The sequence below is a fragment of the Pecten maximus genome, chromosome 9, assembly GCF_902652985.1.
Source record: "Pecten maximus chromosome 9, xPecMax1.1, whole genome shotgun sequence".
Taxonomy (NCBI): Eukaryota; Metazoa; Mollusca; class Bivalvia; order Pectinida; family Pectinidae; genus Pecten; species Pecten maximus.
Window position 1 is genome coordinate 9901897 of NC_047023.1, and position 20224 is coordinate 9922120.

The 20224-nt window shown below is 38.7% G+C and overlaps 1 protein-coding gene and 12 non-coding genes across 13 annotated transcripts; 7 read left to right on the forward strand and 6 right to left on the reverse strand.

Annotated features, from left to right (window-relative positions):
• Positions 1-1568: 1568 nt before the first annotated feature.
• Positions 1569-1640, reverse strand: Trnaq-cug. Its single transcript has one exon. It is a non-coding gene; the product is annotated as a tRNA-Gln (tRNA).
• Positions 1641-2733: 1093 nt separating this feature from the next.
• Trnak-uuu lies at positions 2734-2806 on the forward strand. The gene has a single exon. It is a non-coding gene; the product is annotated as a tRNA-Lys (tRNA).
• A 336-nt stretch (positions 2807-3142) lies between these two features.
• On the reverse strand, positions 3143-3214 carry Trnaq-cug. The gene has a single exon. It is a non-coding gene; the product is annotated as a tRNA-Gln (tRNA).
• Positions 3215-3936: 722 nt separating this feature from the next.
• On the forward strand, positions 3937-4008 carry Trnar-ucu. The gene has a single exon. It is a non-coding gene; the product is annotated as a tRNA-Arg (tRNA).
• A 1392-nt stretch (positions 4009-5400) lies between these two features.
• Positions 5401-5473, forward strand: Trnak-uuu. The gene has a single exon. It is a non-coding gene; the product is annotated as a tRNA-Lys (tRNA).
• Positions 5474-5790: 317 nt separating this feature from the next.
• Trnaq-cug lies at positions 5791-5862 on the reverse strand. Its single transcript has one exon. It is a non-coding gene; the product is annotated as a tRNA-Gln (tRNA).
• A 729-nt stretch (positions 5863-6591) lies between these two features.
• On the forward strand, positions 6592-6664 carry Trnar-ucu. The gene has a single exon. It is a non-coding gene; the product is annotated as a tRNA-Arg (tRNA).
• A 1617-nt stretch (positions 6665-8281) lies between these two features.
• On the forward strand, positions 8282-8354 carry Trnak-uuu. The gene has a single exon. It is a non-coding gene; the product is annotated as a tRNA-Lys (tRNA).
• Positions 8355-8690: 336 nt separating this feature from the next.
• On the reverse strand, positions 8691-8762 carry Trnaq-cug. The gene has a single exon. It is a non-coding gene; the product is annotated as a tRNA-Gln (tRNA).
• A 726-nt stretch (positions 8763-9488) lies between these two features.
• Positions 9489-9560, forward strand: Trnar-ucu. Its single transcript has one exon. It is a non-coding gene; the product is annotated as a tRNA-Arg (tRNA).
• A 1521-nt stretch (positions 9561-11081) lies between these two features.
• LOC117334903 (proteoglycan 4-like) lies at positions 11082-13969 on the reverse strand. The gene is made up of 2 exons (XM_033894747.1): positions 12259-13969; positions 11082-11134 (listed from the first exon to the last, which is right to left on the reverse strand). Exons 1-2 carry the CDS (start codon positions 13967-13969, stop codon positions 11082-11084), a joined length of 1764 nt encoding a protein of 587 aa, XP_033750638.1.
• A 3347-nt stretch (positions 13970-17316) lies between these two features.
• Positions 17317-17389, forward strand: Trnar-ucu. The gene has a single exon. It is a non-coding gene; the product is annotated as a tRNA-Arg (tRNA).
• A 636-nt stretch (positions 17390-18025) lies between these two features.
• Positions 18026-18098, reverse strand: Trnak-uuu. Its single transcript has one exon. It is a non-coding gene; the product is annotated as a tRNA-Lys (tRNA).
• Between the last annotated feature and the right edge of the window lie 2126 nt (positions 18099-20224).

Here is a 20224-nt window from a genome sequence, read left to right on the forward strand (position 1 = left end):
ATATAGCATCGCTGAAATCGGACACCCCTACCTTACTGAGTTATGAATAGAGATAAACTTAGTTAGATTACCATTGTATTTTACAGAACTAGAAATCTTGGTATAAAAAATCTTGATCCAATCAACAAAGTTTCCTCCAAAACCAATTTTTTCTAAAACTTTAAATAAATACTTATGACTAACACGATCAAAAGCCCTCTCTAGTTAGATCAATGATATCACGGACACAAAAAATTGTGTCCGAAATATCACGACCAACCACACAGCACGATTGAAAGTTTGAAACAATAGAGGGTAAAACAGTTTTTAATCTATCAGACATAACACGTGCTAAAATTGTATAGTCTACATTAAGAAGGCTAATAGGTCTCCAATTTTTCAATAGACTTTGATCACCTCTTTTTTTATATACACGATTGATAACTCCTTGCCTCATAGTTCTGGTCAATTCTCTATCATCCCAGATACTTTGCACAATACAAGGGAAAACATCTTTCAAATCATCAAAAAAGTGACAATAGAATTCAACAGTCAGACCATCCAATCCGGGACTTTTACCTTTTGACAAAGTTAATAATGCTTTTTGTATTTCATCAACAGTCACAGGCGAATCACACCTTACTCTATCCTCATCAGTAACTTTTTTGTCAATAAATGATAAAAGATTATCTATATCACTATCATTTGTTTCAATACAATTATACAATTTATTATAAAAACTGAATATTTCATTGGACATCTCATCACAAGAAGTCAATACATTTCCCTCTATGTCCTGTAAACATTTAATAGTATTACAATTCTGCCTATACTTCTCAAGTTTTAAAAAATAACTGATGTTTTTATCACCATCTACGGCCCATTTCGCTTTTGACCTCAAAACAGCACCATTACATTTTTCCTTTTCAAACTTTTCTAAACTCTGTCTTAATTCATCATACTTAGTACAATCAAAAGGTTTCCCATTCGCTATATCACAAGAAAAACCTTGTAATTTATTCTGAATCCTATAAAACTCGGACATCCGTAACTTACTTCGGTCCTTACCATATACCTGAGATAATCTCTTTATCTTATACTTGAGATTATCCCACCAAACTTTCAGTGTTTGAAATGTTTTCAACTGCGTCATCAACACTGACCATAAATCGTTGAAAGGCATAAATGGATTTAAATGGATTATATTGACTGCGATAATAAGTAAAAGCAAATATACTGAAATATACAGAAAAATTTTCAATGTCATTAATATTTTTTTTAAATCCTCGTCCTGTGTGCTAAATATGACATCGTAAAACCGCGTGTTAAAGAAAACATCTATTAGAAAATGCCCAATTGTATCAATATCATTGTCTCAATAATTGATGGGTTTGAACGTAAACAATTTAATTATGTAATTACTTTGATACAATGTAGTGAAAAAATGGCAATTAATAACTTTTGAAAAATGAAGACATGTGGTATTCATATCATTAGCCATTATCCTGAAGGCGACAAAGATTCACGAATACATCAATAAAATAAATTGATAATAAAGCGAAAAACTAATAAGAGTAATTCAAGTATTCAGGTTCTACCGAGATTTGAACTCGGATCGCAGGATTCAGAGTCCTGAGTGCTAACCATTACACCATAGAACCTCTTATCATCCTCACTGTTCATGATTAGTATTTTTCTTAAGATAGCGCACTGGAACAAATTCTACCCACAATCTTATCTTGCAGTGTTTGAAATGTTTTCAAGTGTGTAATCAAGACTATCAATCGTTTACCGCATAGGTGAGTTAAAGGTAAGAAAACGTTATTTTGTCTGCGATAATAAGTAAAATAAAATCTAATGAATTTGTCATGAACATGTAGACTACTAGTTTATATATCCACTCAACATCAATGAGACATTCATTAATTTCACAACCGAGTGTATCATGGTTTCTACCACAGAAGTGTGGGATGTTATTCAACTCCGAAGGCATCACATAATCATAACAACTGTTGAAGAACATTCAGTTTATACCACACGTGGAATAAACTCTAAATGCGTTTGAACGGGACTATTTTTTAATCACGCTGTCCAATGCGTTTTGATTGGCTAACAATTGAATGTCACTTCACGCCGCCCCGGAAATGATAACATATAAAATGTAGTTCGCAGTTGTTTTTTGTCTTATTTTTTAAGAATGTATATATTCATAGATTTTTATCAATGTATTGCTTTGAAAAGAAATAAGTTGCTTATTAATAATTATTTGTAATGAATTGTAATATCTAAATACATTTCCGAAATTGTCGTTTTGCATATCAATTAGCGGCCTTTCACTTTAGGTCATATCCTTACACACCATCTGATATTGTGAATAGTTTTTCTATTGTAGTGAAAATAGGTCACCCAAACTAATGAACGTTCTATATGGTATTTCTTTCACTCTTGTTAGTTATTTTCCCAAAGAAAAAGTTCGGGTGTTTTGGTAACTTTTGAAAAATAACTTACTCCAGTGAAAAAAATAACATAGACAATACAACAACCAATATTGACATATTGTTTTATTACTCTTGTATGTATTATTGTCAAATTCTGAACGCATAATGCGAAAGATAGTTGGACGGGAGAATGACATACAAAAATATGTCGCAGCATATTACGATATGATATCATAGATATGGATTTTGTTGGATAAAAGGGTTTATGCTGAATTTAATCTGTGAATCGATTGCAGTGGATTTAACTAGATATGAAGCCCGTGTAGCTCAGTCGGTAGAGCATCAGACTTTTAATCTGAGGGTCTAGGGTTCGAGTCCCTACATGGGCGTTCACATTTTGAAACTTTTGATTCGCCTAACATGTTGCCAGTCAACCGGAACGGAAATAGCAATCTTGAAGAAACATCTTTTAGGGAGTACCCAGTTATATCAATATCGTTGTCAATAAATGATGGGTTTGAAAGTGTAAAATTCAATTATTTTGTTACCTATGTTTAGAGTAAGTATAGAAGAAAGATTGGAATTAATCATATTCGAAAATATCGACCTTGTTGTATTCAAGTAGTTTGTCATGATGCTAGAGGCGGCAAAGTTTAAAGAATGCTTTAATGAAATGAACGAATTGATGATGAAGCGAAAAATCAGTAAAAATAAATATCCTGTTCAGGTTCTACCGAGACTTGAACTCGGATCGCAGGATTCAGAGTCCTGAGTGCTAACCATTACACCATAGAACCTCTTACTCCGATCAGAAGCACTTTGTAAAATAAGGGGAAACCTGTCGAAATTCACCACAAGATCAACAATACAATACAATAATTTCCTTAAAGATAATTCTATAAACACTATGTATCGTTAGATTCTCTCTCGACCAAAAACCATAAACGGCCCTGATTTATAATACATACCTAACGGGAGAAAGCATATAACAATTCAGAGTTGGAGAGATTAGTTAAATTTGTGGGGAGCTAGAATCAAGAAATGTTTGATTTAAGCTGAATTAACGATAAATTTCAATACAGATCGAAATCCCTCCCAATAATGGATAGGAGCAGTTTACTAATAAGAATGATATCAAAAACAATGTGAAACTATTCCTTCATCAAATGTTTCATGTTTTATTTGTCTAAATTGACATTTTATCAAATATTTGATCTTAACTGGATTATGTATTACAAAATATTAAATAGATATAAATAGCTATAAAATGTGCTTTAAAGGTTGTTTTTGTTTTCTTTTTGTATTTTGTTTTTGTTGTGTTTGTTTGTTGTTCTTTTTTTTCTTTTTTTTTTTTAAAATAAAATATTGCACCGATGATGATTCCTACCTCTTTATCAGTTAATGTATTTAATTCTGTGGTATTTGTTAATACTAAAATACAGTTCATCTATCTCATTCAACATCTTTACAATAAATTAATTTGATATTCAATGCTGGGCACATCTTAATTAATCAGGCGGTCCCCGTACGCAGCGGATAGCGCGCTGGACTTCTAATCCAGAAGCTGCTGGTTCGAATCCCGCCGGGGATGTATTCTTTTATCAATCCTCGTCAATATCATCATTGGAAGTGTAAAACAGGTTCCGTGCCAAAAGATAAAGGCTGAAACCTCCTAAGACCAACACATGTAAATGAACCGTCAAGATTCATCGGCATGCTTTAAACATACTTATCTCAATACCATTGTGCTTGTATCTTGCTTATAAGATCATCCTCGCTTCAAAGCCATGGTTCAAGGTTAGAGTCCCTACTGTGGTCGGTATCCGTTGATCTCTCCTTTTTTTCCTACGGTTGTCTTATAAATTCTGCGTATAGAGGAGGACAAGAAGCTGGATTAACTTTTAAATGAAGTAACACAGACCAGGTTGAGCTGGCTGATCAAGTTGTGTAAATGACACCAGGCATCAAGGTAAAAACATGTCAGTTTTATGTTTTGGAAATAATTCCTTCAGAGTAAATATGACCTCATGGAAGTTAATGTGAATCTCTATGAACTAATAAAAACTTAAAAACGTCTATTCTGTTGAAATTTATAATAGCTTATCTTGTTGGTATCATTGTTTATACATTATAAAATGGCAGCTTTTGAGATTTGTGTGATCAAAAAATTGTTACGTAAAATGTACTATTACAGTGACGAAGGACATGACGGAGGTGGTGAACAAGGCTGCTAAACATGTCAACTCGTTCAGTTATACAGGTAGGTACTAAGGTAAACAATTGTACTTGATATCTGGTCAGATAGACCAATAAAAGTCTTCATTTTACACCATGTAACTTACGGAAATACACAAAAACTGTTTAACTGATATATTGAAGTTACAAACATGCAAAAAATATAATTACACAGGTGAACAAATTGCCATTCTTTATTCAAATGAATTGCATCCTAAAGCAGAATCGCTACATTTGAAATATATTGAAATATACGGTTAAAACTTATCAAATTATGCGGGTAGATTTTAGAGTGTAATATATAAAAACAAAAAATACTTTTCAAGAAGCATGCCCATCAAGATATAAATTTTCTGTCAGTAAGATATTTATATTGATATATTATACTATTGGCCCTATACATGTACTACTTAAGTCAAGGGCATGCTGCTTTACCCGATATCGGTTGAAGTTGAACAAACTAATTCTACAATTGAAGTCAATTTGAAGTCTTGTATGAGGTTAGGAAGGGATATTGTTGAAATTTGATAATATTTTTGGTATGGATATTAATAATCAAGGACCATGTATGATGTTTCACTATTGTTAATCAAACAATTTGTAATAATGTCACATTTTGGACCCAAAAATGCGAAAGATAGACGGGAGAATTATATACGAAAGCATGTTGCAGCAGATATGTTATCAATAGTATGACAAATCGAATACTATATATCAATCGATTACTGTGGAATTTACCATGTATGAAGCCCGTGTAGCTCAGTCGGTAGAGCATCAGACTTTTAATCTGAGGGTCTAGGGTTCGAGTCCCTACATGGGCGTTCACATTTTGAAACTTTTGATTCGCCTAACATGTTGCCAGGCAACCGGAACGGAAATAGCAATCTTGAAGAAACATCTTTTAGAGAATACCCAGTTATATCAATATCGTTGGGTTTGAAAGTGTAAAATTCAATTATTTTGTTACTTATGTTTAGAGTAAGTATAGAAGAAAGATTGGAATAAATCATATTCGAAAATATCGACCTTGTTGTATTCAAGTAGTTTGTCATGATGCTAGAGGCGGCAAAGTTTAAAGAATGCTTTAATGAAATGAACGAATTGATGATGAAGCGAAAAAGAAGTAAAAATACTGTTCAGGTTCTACCGAGACTTGAACTCGGATCGCAGGATTCAGAGTCCTGAGTGCTAACCATTACACCATAGAACCTCTTACTCCGATCAGAAGCACTTTGTAAAATAAGGGGAAACCTGTCGAAATTCACCACAAGATCAACAATACAATACAATAATTTCCTTAAAGATAATTCTATAATTACTATGTATCGTTAGATTCTCTCTCGACCAAAAACCATAAACGGCCCTGATTTATAATACATACCTAACTGGAGAAAGCATATAACAATTCAGAGTTGGAGAGATTAGTTAAATTTGTGGGGAGCTAGAATCAAGAAATGTTTGATTTAAGCTGAATTAACGATAAATTTCAATACAGATCGAAATCCCTCCCAATAATGGATAGGAGCAGTTTACTAATAAGAATGATATCAAAAACAATGTGGAACTATTCCTTCATCAAATGTTTCATGTTTTATTTGTCTAAATTGACATTTTATCAAATATTTGATCTTAACTGGATTATGTATTACAAAATATTAAATAGATATAAATAGCTATAAAATGTGCTTTAAAGGTTGTTTTTGTTTTCTTTTTGTATTTTGTTTTTGTTGTGTTTGTTTGTTGTTTGTTTGTTGTTTTTTTTTCTTTTCTTTTTTAAATAAAATATTGCACCGATGATGATTCTTACCTCTTTATCAGTTAATGTATTTAATTCTGTGGTATTTGTTAATACTAAAATACAGTTCATCTATCTCATTCAACATCTTTACAATAAATTAATTTGATATTCGATGCTGGGCACATCTTAATTAATCAGGCGGTCCCCGTAGCGCAGCGGATAGCGCGCTGGACTTCTAATCCAGAGGCCGCGGGTTGGAATCCCGCCGGGGATGTATTCTTTTATCATTCCTCGTCAATATCATCATTGGAAGTGTAAACCAATTTCCGTGCCAAAAGATAAAGGCTGAAACCTCCTCAGACCAACACATGTAAGTGAACCGTCAAGATTCATCGGCATGCTTTAAACATACTTATCTCAATACCATTGTGCTTGTATCTTGCTTATAAGATCATCCTCGCTTCAAAGCCATGGTTCAAGGTTAGAGTCCCTACTGTGGTCGGTATCCGGCATCCTACGGTTGCCAATCTCCCATGAGACGACAAACAACACATCGCACCGATCTACTCCATAGATGTCGTTCAATATTTTTTCCCAATTTTCCCTGTAACAATTTCCTTGCTAATGTTTTATTTGACTGAAAACTGATTGAAATATCACACAAAAGGCCCATGGGCCTTACCAGTTACATAAATTCAATAGATGATGTCTTGTTTTTAAACTAATATTTGACCTTGCAAAGTAGATCGAGAAGGAGATATTCTGCTTATAGAGGAGGACGAGAAGCTGGATTAACTTTTAAATGAAGTATCACAGACCAGGCTGAGCTGGCTGATCAGGTTGTGTAAATAACACCAGACATCAAGGTAAAAACATGTCAGTTTTATGTTTAGGAAATAATTCCTTCATAGTAATATGACCTCATGGAAGTTAATGTTTTTTCTCTAAACTGATAAAAAAAACAACTTTAAAACGTCTATTCTGTTGAAATTTATAATATCTTATCTTGTTGGTATCATTGTTTATACATTATAAAATGGCAGCTTTTGAGATTTGTGTGATCAAAAAATTGTTACGTAAAATGTACTATTACAGTGACGAAGGACATGATGGAGGTGGTGAAGAAGGCTGCTAAACATGTCAACTCGTTCAGTTATACAGGTAGGTACTAAGGTAAACACTTATACTAGTAATCTGGTCACATAGATAAAAGTCTTCATTTTACATCATGTAACTTACAGAGATATGCAAAAAACCGTTTAACTGAAATATTGAAGTTACAAACATGCAAAAAATATAATTACACAGGTGAAGATATTGCCATTCTTTATTCAAATGAATTGCACCATGAAGCTAAATAGCTACATATGAAGTATATTGTAAATTAAACGGTTAAAACTGATATAAATCATGCGGGTAGATTTTAGAGTGTAATATATAAAAACAAAAAATACTTTTCAAGAAGCATGCCCATCAAGAGGTAAGTTTTCTGTCAGTAAGATAACTGGTATTTATATTGATATATTATACTATTGGCCCTATACATGTACTACTTAAGTCAAGGGCATGCTGCTTTACCCGATATCGGTTGAAGTTGAACAAACTAATTCTACAATTGAAGTCAATTTGAAGTCTTGTATGAGGTTAGGAAGGGATATTGTTGAAATTTGATAATATTTTTGGTATGGATGTTAATAATCAAGGACCATGTATGATGTTTCAGTATTGTTACTCAAATAATTTGTAATAATGTCACATTCTGAACCCAAAAATGCGAAAGATAGACGGGAGAATTATATACGAAAGCATGTTGCAGCAGATATGTTATCAATAGTATGACAAATCGAATACTGTATATCAATCGATTACTGTGGATTTTACCATGTATGAAGCCCGTGTAGCTCAGTCGGTAGAGCATCAGACTTTTAATCTGAGGGTCTAGGGTTCGAGTCCCTACATGGGCGTTCACATTTTGAAACTTTTGATTCGCCTAACATGTTGCCAGTCAACCGGAACGGAAATAGCAATCTTGAAGAAACATCTTTTAGGGAATACCCAGTTATATCAATATCGTTGTCAATAAATGATGGGTTTGAAAGTGTAAAATTCAATTATTTTGTTACTTATGTTTAGAGTAAGTATAGAGGAAAGATTGGAATTAATCATATTCGAAAATATCGACCTTGTTGTATTCAAGTAGTTTGTCATGATGCTAGAGGCGGCAAAGTTTAAAGAATGCTTTAATGAAATGGACGAATTGATGATGAAGCGAAAATTCAGTAAAAATAAATATCCTGTTCAGGTTCTACCGAGACTTGAACTCGGATCGCAGGATTCAGAGTCCTGAGTGCTAACCATTACACCATAGAACCTCTTACTCCGATCAGAAGCACTTTGTAAAATAAGGGGAAACCTGTCGAAATTCACCACACGATCAACAATACAGTACAATAATTTCCTTAAAGATAATTCTATAAACACTATGTATCGTTAGATTCTCTCTCGACCAAAAACCATAAACGGCCCTGATTTATAATACATACCTAACGGGAGAAAGCATATAACAATTCAGAGTTGGAGAGATTGGTTAAATTTGTGGGGAGCTAGACTCAAGAAATGTTTGATTTAAGCTGAATTAACGATAAATTTCAATACAGATCGAAATCCCTCCCATTAATGAATAGGAGCAGTTTACTAATAAGAATGATATCAAAAACAATGTGAAACTATTCCTTCATAAAATGTTTCATGTTTTATTTGTCTAAATTGACATTTTATCAAATATTTGATCTTAACTGGATTATGTATTACAAAATATTAAATAGATATAAATAGCTATAAAATGTGCTTTAAAGGTTGTTTTTGTTTTCTTTTTGTATTTTGTTTTTGCTGTGTTTGTTTGTTGTTTGTTTTGTTTTTTTCTTTTTTTTTTTTAAATCAAATATTGCACCGATGATGATTCTGACCTCTTTATCAGTTAATGTATTTAATTCTGTGGTATTTGTTCATACTAAAATACAGTTCATCTATCTCATTCAATATCTTTACAATAAATTAATTTGATATTCGATGCTTGGCACATCTTAATTAATCAGGCGGTCCCCGTACGCAGCGGATAGCGCGCTGGACTTCTAATCCAGAGGCCGCGGGTTCGAATCCCGCCGGGGATGTATTCTTTTATCAATCCTCGTCAATATCATCATTGGAAGTGTAAAACAGGTTCCGTGCGAAAAGATAAAAGCTGAAACCTCCTCAGACCAACACATGTAAATGAACCGTCAAGATTCATCGGCATGCTTTAAACATACTTATCTCAATACCATTGTGCTTGTATCTTGCTTATAAGGTCATCCTCGCTTCAAAGCCATGGTTCAAGGTTAGAGTCCCTACTCTGGTCGGTATCCGTTTATCTCGCCCTTTTTTCCTACGGTTGTCTTATGACCTTGCAAAGTAGATCGAGAAGGAGATATTCTGCTTATAGAGGAGGACGAGAAGCTGGATTAACTTTTAAATGAAGTAACACAGACCAGGCTGAGCTGGCTGATCAGGTTGTGTAAATAACCCCAGACATCAAGGTAAAAACATGTCAGTTTTATGTTTAGGAATAATTCCTTCATAGTAAATATGACCTCATGGAAGTTAATGTTATTTCTCTAAACTGATAAAAAAAACTTTAAAACGTCTATTCTGTTGAAATTTATAATAGCTTATCTTGTTGGTATCATTGTTTATACATTATAAAATGGCAGCTTTTGAGATTTGTGTGATCAAAAAATTGTTATGTAAAATGTACTATTACAGTGGCGAAGGATATGATGGAGGTGGTGAAGAAGGCTGCTAAACATGTCAACTCGTTCAGTTATACAGGTAGGTACTAAGGTAAACAATTATACTAGTAATCTGGTCAGATAGACAGATAAAAGTCTTCATTTTACACCATGTAACTTACGGAAATACCCAAAAACTGTTTAACTGATATATTGAAGTTACAAACATGCAAAAAATATAATTACGCAGGTGAACAAATTGCCATTCTTTATTCAAATGAATTGCACCCTTAAGCAGAATAGCTACATATGAAATATATTGAAATATACGGTTAGAACTGATATAAATCATGCGGGTAGATTTTAGAGTGTAATATATGAAAACAAAAAATACTTTTGAAGAAGCATGCCCATCAAGAGGTAAGTTTTCTGTCAGTAAGATATTTATATTGATATATTATACTATTGGCCCTATACATGTACTACTTAAGTCAAGGGCATGCTGCTTTACCCGATATCGGTTGAAGTTGAACAAACTAATGCTACAATTGAAGTCAATTTGAAGTCTTGTATGAGGTTAGGAAGGGGTATTGTTGAAATTTGATAGTATTTGGGTGTTTTGATATAAGTTCAAGAGGGTATCTAATTTTTACAGATACTCTGTTGAACTATAGCAGTAATGAAATGCTGATTTAATGCTTTATCACTTTGAGCGGTAATATCCTATTTCAGGACCAATTTTTGGAATTGTACAGTTAAAAAAAATTAAAGTTTTGTGGTGGTATGGATGTTAACAATCAAAGACCATGTATGACGTTTCACTATTGTTACTCAAACAATTAACCCTCAGTATCTGATTTTATGTCCCTTATGATAAATCATAGTTATATAGGGCTTCCATACAATTCCGATTAAAGTATTCCACTAAAATATGTGCGAGTTCTTCTCCTTACCAACTAATGAAATGACTTCCTGGCCTGAGAATAAGCTCATAAACACGTCAGAAATTCATCATATGATGTAGTGATTTTATTCTCTTGAAAATTATCTATGATTTATGTGTGTGCCTTATTATTATAATTATTTTGTGACTTAAAATTAATCCCTGCTACTTCTTATCACAAAGTAACTCCAGAGAAGAAACTGTCACTATCTACAGCAATCTATTGAATATATTGAGAAACTACATGTCAAGACGACAAACATTTTGGTATGTTACATGACAAAGTTTTGTCCAAATATTTTGATGCTTGTTTTTTAAAATTTGACATTATTTGGCTATATAGATTACCCTTTAAATCACCATCAATTTGTTGTTAATGCAAACAGCCTCTTCTGTACTTTGTGGTAAGTACACAAATAATCAAACATGTAGAATAACCGCGCTGCTTTGCACATGTTTGTCTATATAGCACACGATATACGGATTTGTTTGACCGGAATTGACTTTATGTACGTAAAAACACTAATTTTGTTTTGACCTGGAAATGCAAATGGCGGCTGTGAATGACATATCGTGGTTCTAGTTTGTATCTGACAATAGTCAATGAGGTATTCATTAATATCAGAACCGATTAATGTTTCATTAATCGTTATTAAACGAACGCCTTATATACTTATTGTTTAAGGGTTTGTGTAGTATATGTAGTAATATTTACACAATATCAACTTGTAATAATGTCACATTCTGAACCCAAAAATGCGAAAGATAGACGGGAGAATTATATACGAAAGCATGTTGCAGCAGATATGTTATCAATAGTATGACAAATCGAATACTGTATATCAATCGATTACTGTGGATTTTACCATGTATGAAGCCCGTGTAGAGTAGAGTAGGGTAGGGTAGAGTAGAGTAGGGTAGGATAGGATAGGGTAGGGTAGAGTAAATTAGAGTAGAGAGTAGTAGAGTAGAGTAGAGTAGAGTAGAGTAGGGTAGAGTAGAGTAGGGTAGGGTAGGGTAGGGTAGAGTAAATTAGAGTAGAGTAGAGAGTAGTAGAGTAGAGTAGAGTAGAGTAGAGTAGAGTAGAGTAGAGTAGGGTAGGGTAGGGTAGGGTAGGGTAGGGTAGGGTAGGGTAGAGTAGGGCGCGTCCGTGAGTACGTGGGTCGGGTCGCGTCCCTTCGCGTCGCGTCGCGCGTCGTCGCGTCGCGTCGGGTCGGGTCGCGTCGGGTCGCGTCCCGTCGCGTCGCGTCGGGTCGGGTCCGGTCGCGTCGGGTCGGGTCCTTCGCGTCGCGTCGGGTCGGGTCGGGTCGCGTCCCTTCGCGTCGCGTCGCGCGTCGTCGCGTCGCGTCGGGTCGCGTCGCGTCGCGTCGGGGTCGGGTCGGGTCGCGTCGGGTCGGGTCGCGTCGCGTCGGGTCCCTTCGCGTCGCGTCGGGTCGGGTCGGGTCGCGCCTCGCGTCGCTTCGCGTCGGGTCGTGTCGCGTGTCGTCGCGTGTCGTCGCGTCGGGTCGGGTCGGGTCGGGTCGCGTCGCGTCGCGTCGCGTCCCGTCGCGTCGGGTCGGGTCGCGTCCCTTCGCGTCGCGTCGCGTCGCGTCGGGTCGGGTCGGGTCGGGTCGCGCCTCGCGTCGCTTCGCGTCGGGTCGTGGTCGCGTGTCGTCGCGTGTCGTCGCGTGGCGTCGCGTCGGGTCGGGTCGGGTCGGGTCGGGTCGCGTCGCGTCGCGTCGCGTCCGTCGGGTCGGGTCGCGTCCCTTCGCGTCGCGTCGGGTCGCGTCGGGTCGCGTCGCGTCGGGTCGGGTCGCGTCGGGTCGGGTCGGGTCGCGTCGGGTCGGGTCGCGTCGGGTCGCGTCGCGTCGGGTCGCGTCGGGTCGCGTCGCGTCGCGTCGGGTCGGGTCGCGTCGGGTCGGGTCGGGTCGCGTCGCGTCGGGTCGGGTCGGGTCGCGTCGGGTCGGGTCGCGTCGCGTCGCGTCGCGTCGGGTCGGGTCCGGGTCGCGTCGGGTCGGGTCGGGTCGCGTCGGGTCGGGTCGGGTCGCGTCGGGTCGGGTCGCGTCGGGTCGGGTCGCGTCGCGTCGCGTCGCGTCGCGTCGGGTCGGGTCGGGTCGCGTCGGGTCGGGTCGCGTCGGTCGCGCGTCGTCGCGCGTCGTCGCGTCAGCGTCGGGTCGGGTCGCGTCGCGTCGGGTCGGGTCGCGGGCGCGCGCGTCCCTTCGCGTCGCGTCGCGCGTCGTCGCGTCGGGTCGGGTGTCGGTCGGCGTCGGGTCGGTCGGGTCCGTCCCCTCGCGTCGCGTCGCTTCGCGTCGGGTCGCGTCTCGTCGGGTCGGGTCGGGTCGCGTCGGGTCGCGCGTCGTCGCGCGTCGTCGCGTCGCGTCGGGTCGGGTCGGGTCGGGTCGGTCGGGTCGGGTCGGGTCGCGTCGGGTCGGGTCGCGTCGGGTCGGGATCCCTTCGCGTCGCGTCGGGTCGGGTCGGGTCGGGTCGGGTCGCGTCGGGTCGGGTCGCGTCGGGTAGGGTCGCGTCGGGTCGGGTACCGTCGCGTCGCGTCGGGTCGGGTCGGTCGTGTCGCGTGTCGTCGCGTCTCGTCGCGTCTGGTCGCGTCGCGTCCCGTCGCGTCGCGTGGCGTCCGTCGGGTCGTCGGTCGGGGTCGCACTCGCGTCGCGCCGGGTCGGGTCGGGTCGCGTCCCTTCGCGTCGCGCGTCGTCGCGTCTCGTCGCGTCGGGTCGCGTCGCGTCGCGTCCCGTCGCGTCGCGTCGCGTCGGGTCGGGTCGGGTCGGGTCCGACAGTCGGGTAGCGCGTCGATCGCGCGTTCGTCGCGTCGGGTCGGGTCGGGTCGGGGTCGGGTCGGGTCGCGTCGGGTCGGGTCCGGTCGCGCCTCGCGTCGCATTCGCGTCGGGTCGTGTCGCGTGTCGTCGCGTCTCGTCGCGTCGGGTCGCGTCGCGTCCCGTCGCGTCGCGTCGCGTCGGGTCCGGGTCGGGTCGGGTCGCGTCGGGTCGGGTGGGTCGGGTCGCGTCCCTTCGACGTCGCGTCGTCGCGTCTCGTCGCGTAGCGTCGGGTCGGGTCGCGTCGCGTCCCGTGGCGTCGCGTCGGGTCGCGTCGCGTCGGGTCGCGTCTCGTCGCGTCGCGCCGCGTCGCCGTCGCGCCGCGCGTCTTCGACGTCGCGTCGCGTCCCGCGTAGTATGGTAGAGTAGAGAGTATTAGGGAAGAGAGTAGTAGAGCAGAGTAGAGTAGTATTAAAGCAATAAACTATTAAATTATTTTTATTTCAGAATGACCTTGATCCTGATAACGTGCCTGGCTACTCCCATGTCTGCAACCTGGCCAGTTTCCTGGTGACCCTGAGAGAGCAGGCCACTGGCCTCAGTACAAACCAGGCACTCAATGTCATCAGGCTGTGGGATTCTTTGTCAGACTTTGACAAAACCAGGACACGGTTTCCCCAAAGGTTCTCGTCAGCTGGGTCAGGACGCTTCAAAAGCCCGAAGAAAAATGTGGCGCTAGGAGTGACCAGTATAGAAAGGTAATTATAATACTTCTAACAGTTCTTTGAGGGACCATAGTAGAGTTAATTCATGCCCTTTCAGTCAATAATCAAAATGGTTATGCCTCCTTAAAAATAATTTTAAAAACATTTGCATTTAAAATTTACTCTTTACACTGTTATTGCTATCCAAATGAATTGTTACTTGGTGAGGTTACAGATACTATCATACTGAACTCTCAAGTGTAATTTGGAGGACGTTATCAACAAAGGGGGAAGGACGAGACACAATTTTTCTTTATTCTTGTGTTACCGAAATATTCTTGAAAAATAAATTAAACTGTCTTTTTTTGGTGTCTATGGTCGATATTGATGCCAGAGCTTTGCAAACAAATGTCATTTTCATGTTGTGCGCTAGCATGTTTGTTTGCAAAGCTCTGGCATCTATATCGACCAAAGACACCAAAATAAGACAGTTTAATGATTATATTTACATTCTAGACATATTCGTTTTGTTATTTTTGAAAATTAAAATTGATTATAGCTGGTCATGTGCATTTACTTTGTTTATTTGTAGAGCTGTCCTTGGGCCAAACTCTACCAGAGCAAACTGGCCAGATTGCAACAGGTATGTGGAGGCTACTGTGGAGAAGTTGTTGCTCTGCTACCCAAGTGACAGGCGTATCAAGAATGCTCCATTCATGTCACGATGGACACTAATCAAGGAAGGCTATTCCAGGATCCAGTTCCTGATTACATCCAGCAGAAGGGTCCTGGATAGCACTGATATTCAGCTTCCGAGTCTCAACCAGAAGACTATTCAACAGTGGTAAGTTTAATGACCCATTGCATGAAATGTATGATTGAGACAACTTTTGTATTGCATAGAAAACGTTCTTTGTCAACTGTGGGCATACTACCATATACACAGTCTGTGGTATTGTCTTTTCCATTAAATTTATCTTCTTGACCTCAGAACTCCAAAATCAATAATTTCCATCTATTGTTGGATCTCCATCCTATTACTTCTATGTAACCAATCAAAGAAATGTTATAGTTGGTACCTCTATATTAAACTTGGGGTAGATGTTTTACTTGAATGGATTGAAGTAGAATCTCATGGCTATTCTAAAGAAATCATCATGGTATAATAAGTTCTAACAAGAATGGTTTCAGCCTATTTTAACTGTGACCTTTATGTAGGTCATGATTATTCATTGACCTAACTTGGTAGCTCTTCTTCCCAGTATAACACAGGCCAAATATCAGGTCTCTGGGGCTTTCTGTTATTCATCAGAAGTCATTAATAGGTTTAAATATACTTGACCCCTGTGACCTTGAATAATGCCAAGGTAATTAACTTGGACAACATTCTCAGCCCTTCCTCCCAGCATGCTGCAGGCCTAATACTGGTTCTCTGCGACTCTTGGCTGTTTAAAGGGCTTTTTCTTAGGGCTTTTGGGGGCCATTAATAGGCCTTCGGGCAGGTGAGCTAACAAAATTGAGAAAATTCTCACATTTATGTTGAACACTTTATTTGATTTAAACAAAAATCATTTACAACTAATTCTTTGTTTTAGGTACAACAAAAAGGGGAAGGAGAGGGATCTCAAGATCCTAATGCAAGGCATTGCTCTTCCATCAGCTTCTATGACTGGACAAGGAGCACCAGCACCAAAACCGAAGCCAGTGTCTTTGCAGTCTGGACAGACTCCTCCCTTCCAGTTTCAGTGTCCACCTGATACTGCTGGCATGGCCAAGATAAAGAAAAGGATTGTAAAAGCGCCATTAACACCAGCTTTGCTACGGCCAATCCTCCCTATGCCTTCTTCACCTGCCTCTGCACCTGTACAGTTCCAAGTGATAGTGACACCACCACTGCCCACATCAATGGTACCAACTGTACAGCCAGGACAGAAGAGGAAAGCTGTGGATGCAGGGATGGCCAAGAAAAGAAAGACCGCAACTGTCAAGTGCCCTAAGTGTGGAGAAGAGAGAACACCTCCCACTCACCAACAATACATGGGCTTCAGATACTGTGGGAAGACCGGGACAAGTTCCTTTGATGAATGGAGGGCAAGTTTGAAAGAAAAGGGTGTTGCCAGGAAAAAGAAAGATCCGCAGTAGAGCCATGTGGAGTCTGCAGAAGGGCAGCCAGTTTCAACAGTAAAGCCTCCTCAGTCATCTGTTGCTACCATACATTTATATGTAGGACAATTTGTGGAGCAAGAAATGGTAGCAACAAAAGCCATAAAAAATTTTAATGCTGGGAGCTAGAATCAAGAAATGTTTGGTTTAAGCTGAATTAACGATAAATTTCAATACAGATCGACATCCCTCCCAATAATGGATAGGAGCAGTTTACTAATAAGAATGATATCAAAAACAATGTGAAACTATTCCTTCATAAAATGTTTCATGTTTTATTTGTCTAAATTGGCATTTTATCAAGTATTTGATCTTAACTGGATTATGTATTTCAAAATATTTTTAAAAAGATACTACATGCTATAAAATGTGCTGCAAAGGTTGTTTTTTTTTTTTTTTTTTTTTTATATCTTTTGTTTGTTTTTTGCTTCCTTGTTTTTTAATGAAATATTTCACCGGAGTTGATTCTTACCTCTTTATCAGTTAATGTATTTAATTCTGTGTTATTTGTTAATAATAAAATAGGATTCATATATCTCATTCAACATCTTTACAACCTATCAATTTGATACCACATACTGGACACGTCTTTTATTAATCAGGCAGTCCCCGTAGCGCAGCGGATAGCGCGCTGGACTTCTAATCCAGAGGCCGCGGGTTCGAATCCCGCCGGGGATGTATTCTTTTGTCAAGATGGACGGCATATGTCTTGTTGTTTTGTTATCATCGTAATCATAAATAGAAGTGTAAAACATGTTCCGTGCCGAAAGACAAAAGGTCATCGACCATGATGGGATTCTTACCATCATATCAATACTAGATAATCTAACTATACATACAATATGTATTTCCTTTTAAAATATGTTAATATATCGTTTATCAACTTTCGACAGATAAGCATTTTTTCATTCCAACGGTGCTTATGACACGTGAAAATGATTAGCGGTTCTATGGAGTAATGGTTAGCACTCAGGATCCGATTTCAAGTCTCAGTGGAACAAGAACCCAATGTGTTTTACTGATATTCGCTGTATTATCGAATTGTTCATTTATGTATTAATGTTCAATATATGTACTATATTGAATCTTTCTTGCCTTCATCATAGTGGCAAATGACATGAATACAAAGTCAAAATTTTCTGATAAGATTAGTTATCCATTCAACAATTATTGTAACAACGATATTGATGAAATTAGGCATTTTCCAAAAGATCATATTTAGAAATGAAACAGGCTCATGATATTATGAAGATTTCTATTCCCACGTCGGTTGACTGACATGTTGGACTAGTTTAAAAAAAGTCAAAATGTGAACGCCCATGTAGGGACTCGAACCCTAGACCCTCAGATTAAAAGTCTGATGCTCTACCGACTGAGCTACACGGGCTTCATACATGATGAAATCCACAGTAATCGATTGATAAATTCTATTTGTCATACTGTTGATAACATATCTGCTGCAGCATGCTTTCTTATATAATTCTCCCGTCTATTTTTCACATTTTTTGGTTCAGTATGTGACAATATTACAAGTTGTCATTGTGCAAATATTCACAATAATATGTACTATACAGAACTATAATGTTACGTATGTTAAGTATTAAGGTTAATGAAACATTACTTGGTTTTGATATTAATGAATGTCTCATTTACTATTGACAGATGCAAACTAAAACCAAGATATATTATTCAAAACCGCCATTTCCATTTCAAGCTCAAAACAAACTAAGTAGTTTCACATGCAAATTGTCAACTTCTGTAGAGGCTGTGACACTGAAGTATGCTATTAAACCCATAAAAAAAACTCAGTATGTAACTTCTGTAAATCTAGACATGTGTTGAACTTCAAATATTCCAGTTATTACCTAAACTTCTAACTAATGTAGAGGCGACGGTTTCGAATTCCGCCGGGGATGTACATCATTATTTGACCAACACTTTTCAGTATCTCTTTAGGACAGCATATCCTTGTAAGATATCTTGTTGTTTTATCATCATCATGTGTCATAAATGGTAGTGTAAATTAAACAGGTTCCGTGCTGAAAGATAAAAAAGCTGAAAATTCCTCAGACAAACATAAATGGACCACCATGATGCATACTAATGCTTTATACTTATCTCAATACCATTGTGTTTGTATCCTGGATATACTGTCACCTTTGTTTCAACACCATAGTTTTAATCTGATGTTCTAAGGTTAGAAGCCCCACCGTGGTCGGTATTTGTTTTTCTTGCCTCTTTTCTGCAATAACGCACCGACATACTCCAGCGATGTCGTTCAATGTTTTTTTTTTCAAGTTTACCTGTAACAACTTCCTTGATAATGTTTTGTTTCACTGAAAACTGATTTCAATATCACACAAAAGGCCCATTGGCCTTATTGGTCACCTGAGTTCTGATATGTATATTGATTGATGATGCCTTGTTTTTAAAATAACATTTAACATATGTTACTCCTGTGACCTTGAAAACAGATCGCGATGTGTATTCATTTGAACAATTTGAACAACTAGAACACCGACAGGTTTGCATGGTCCTTATCGTGTTGCTATATATCTCTTTAATTATCAACAGGTTAATTATTCAAATTGCTGCGCAAGACAAATATGAATTATGAATGTACAATGATTGGCTATAGCAGAAATGTACCAGTATAATACTCATTTGTTAGTTTCAATTTGAAAAATAAAACCACACACACTCCAAATACAGCCCTAATTTTCCATTGAGCTCCTAAAGAGACCCAAAACACCTTGGTCTTTCAGCCAGCGACCTAGATCTTTGGTCAGATGACTACTTTTTATATTGCGATCAACTTTGCTTCATAAAGTCATGACAACATTTTCAGCAGTGAAAAGATACATAACTTGACACAGTAACCTTGAACTATGACTTTTTTCCTTGTTTAATTCAGACCAAATTTGCTTCATAACGTCGTTGAAATTTTCATCAGTAAACATATACAAAAGTTGAAATTGACCTTGAACCGTGTGACCTTGACCTTTAGTAACTTGATTATTTGTTTAATTCCGACTATCTTTTCTTTCAATGTTATACCAAAACTTTACTCCTTAATGACATGACCAAATGTAAATGTAAAAGGTACAAATTTGGCCTTAAACTTCGACCCAGTAACCTTGGCCTATGGTCAGTTGACTACCTTCAATTTTGACAAAAAAATTGTTTTAAAATGTCATAACATATTGTTCATCAGTTAATACAAACCTTGACCTTGTTCTTTGACCTTTTGACATTTATAGAGCTAAATATATTCTCTTACCCTTGACACAGTGTCCTTGACCTCTTTGACCAGTGACCTTGATCTGAGTTCAATTTGCTCTTTTGTTAATTCCGACCAACTTTGCTTCATCATGTCATTACAAAATGTTTATCAGTGACAAGATGTAAAATTTGACCTTGATGTATAGGCTAATTTGACCTTGTATTTTACCTTTGATTTTTTACCTCACCATGTATTTTTGTGAATTGAACAAGTATAATGGCCCTGGTTAT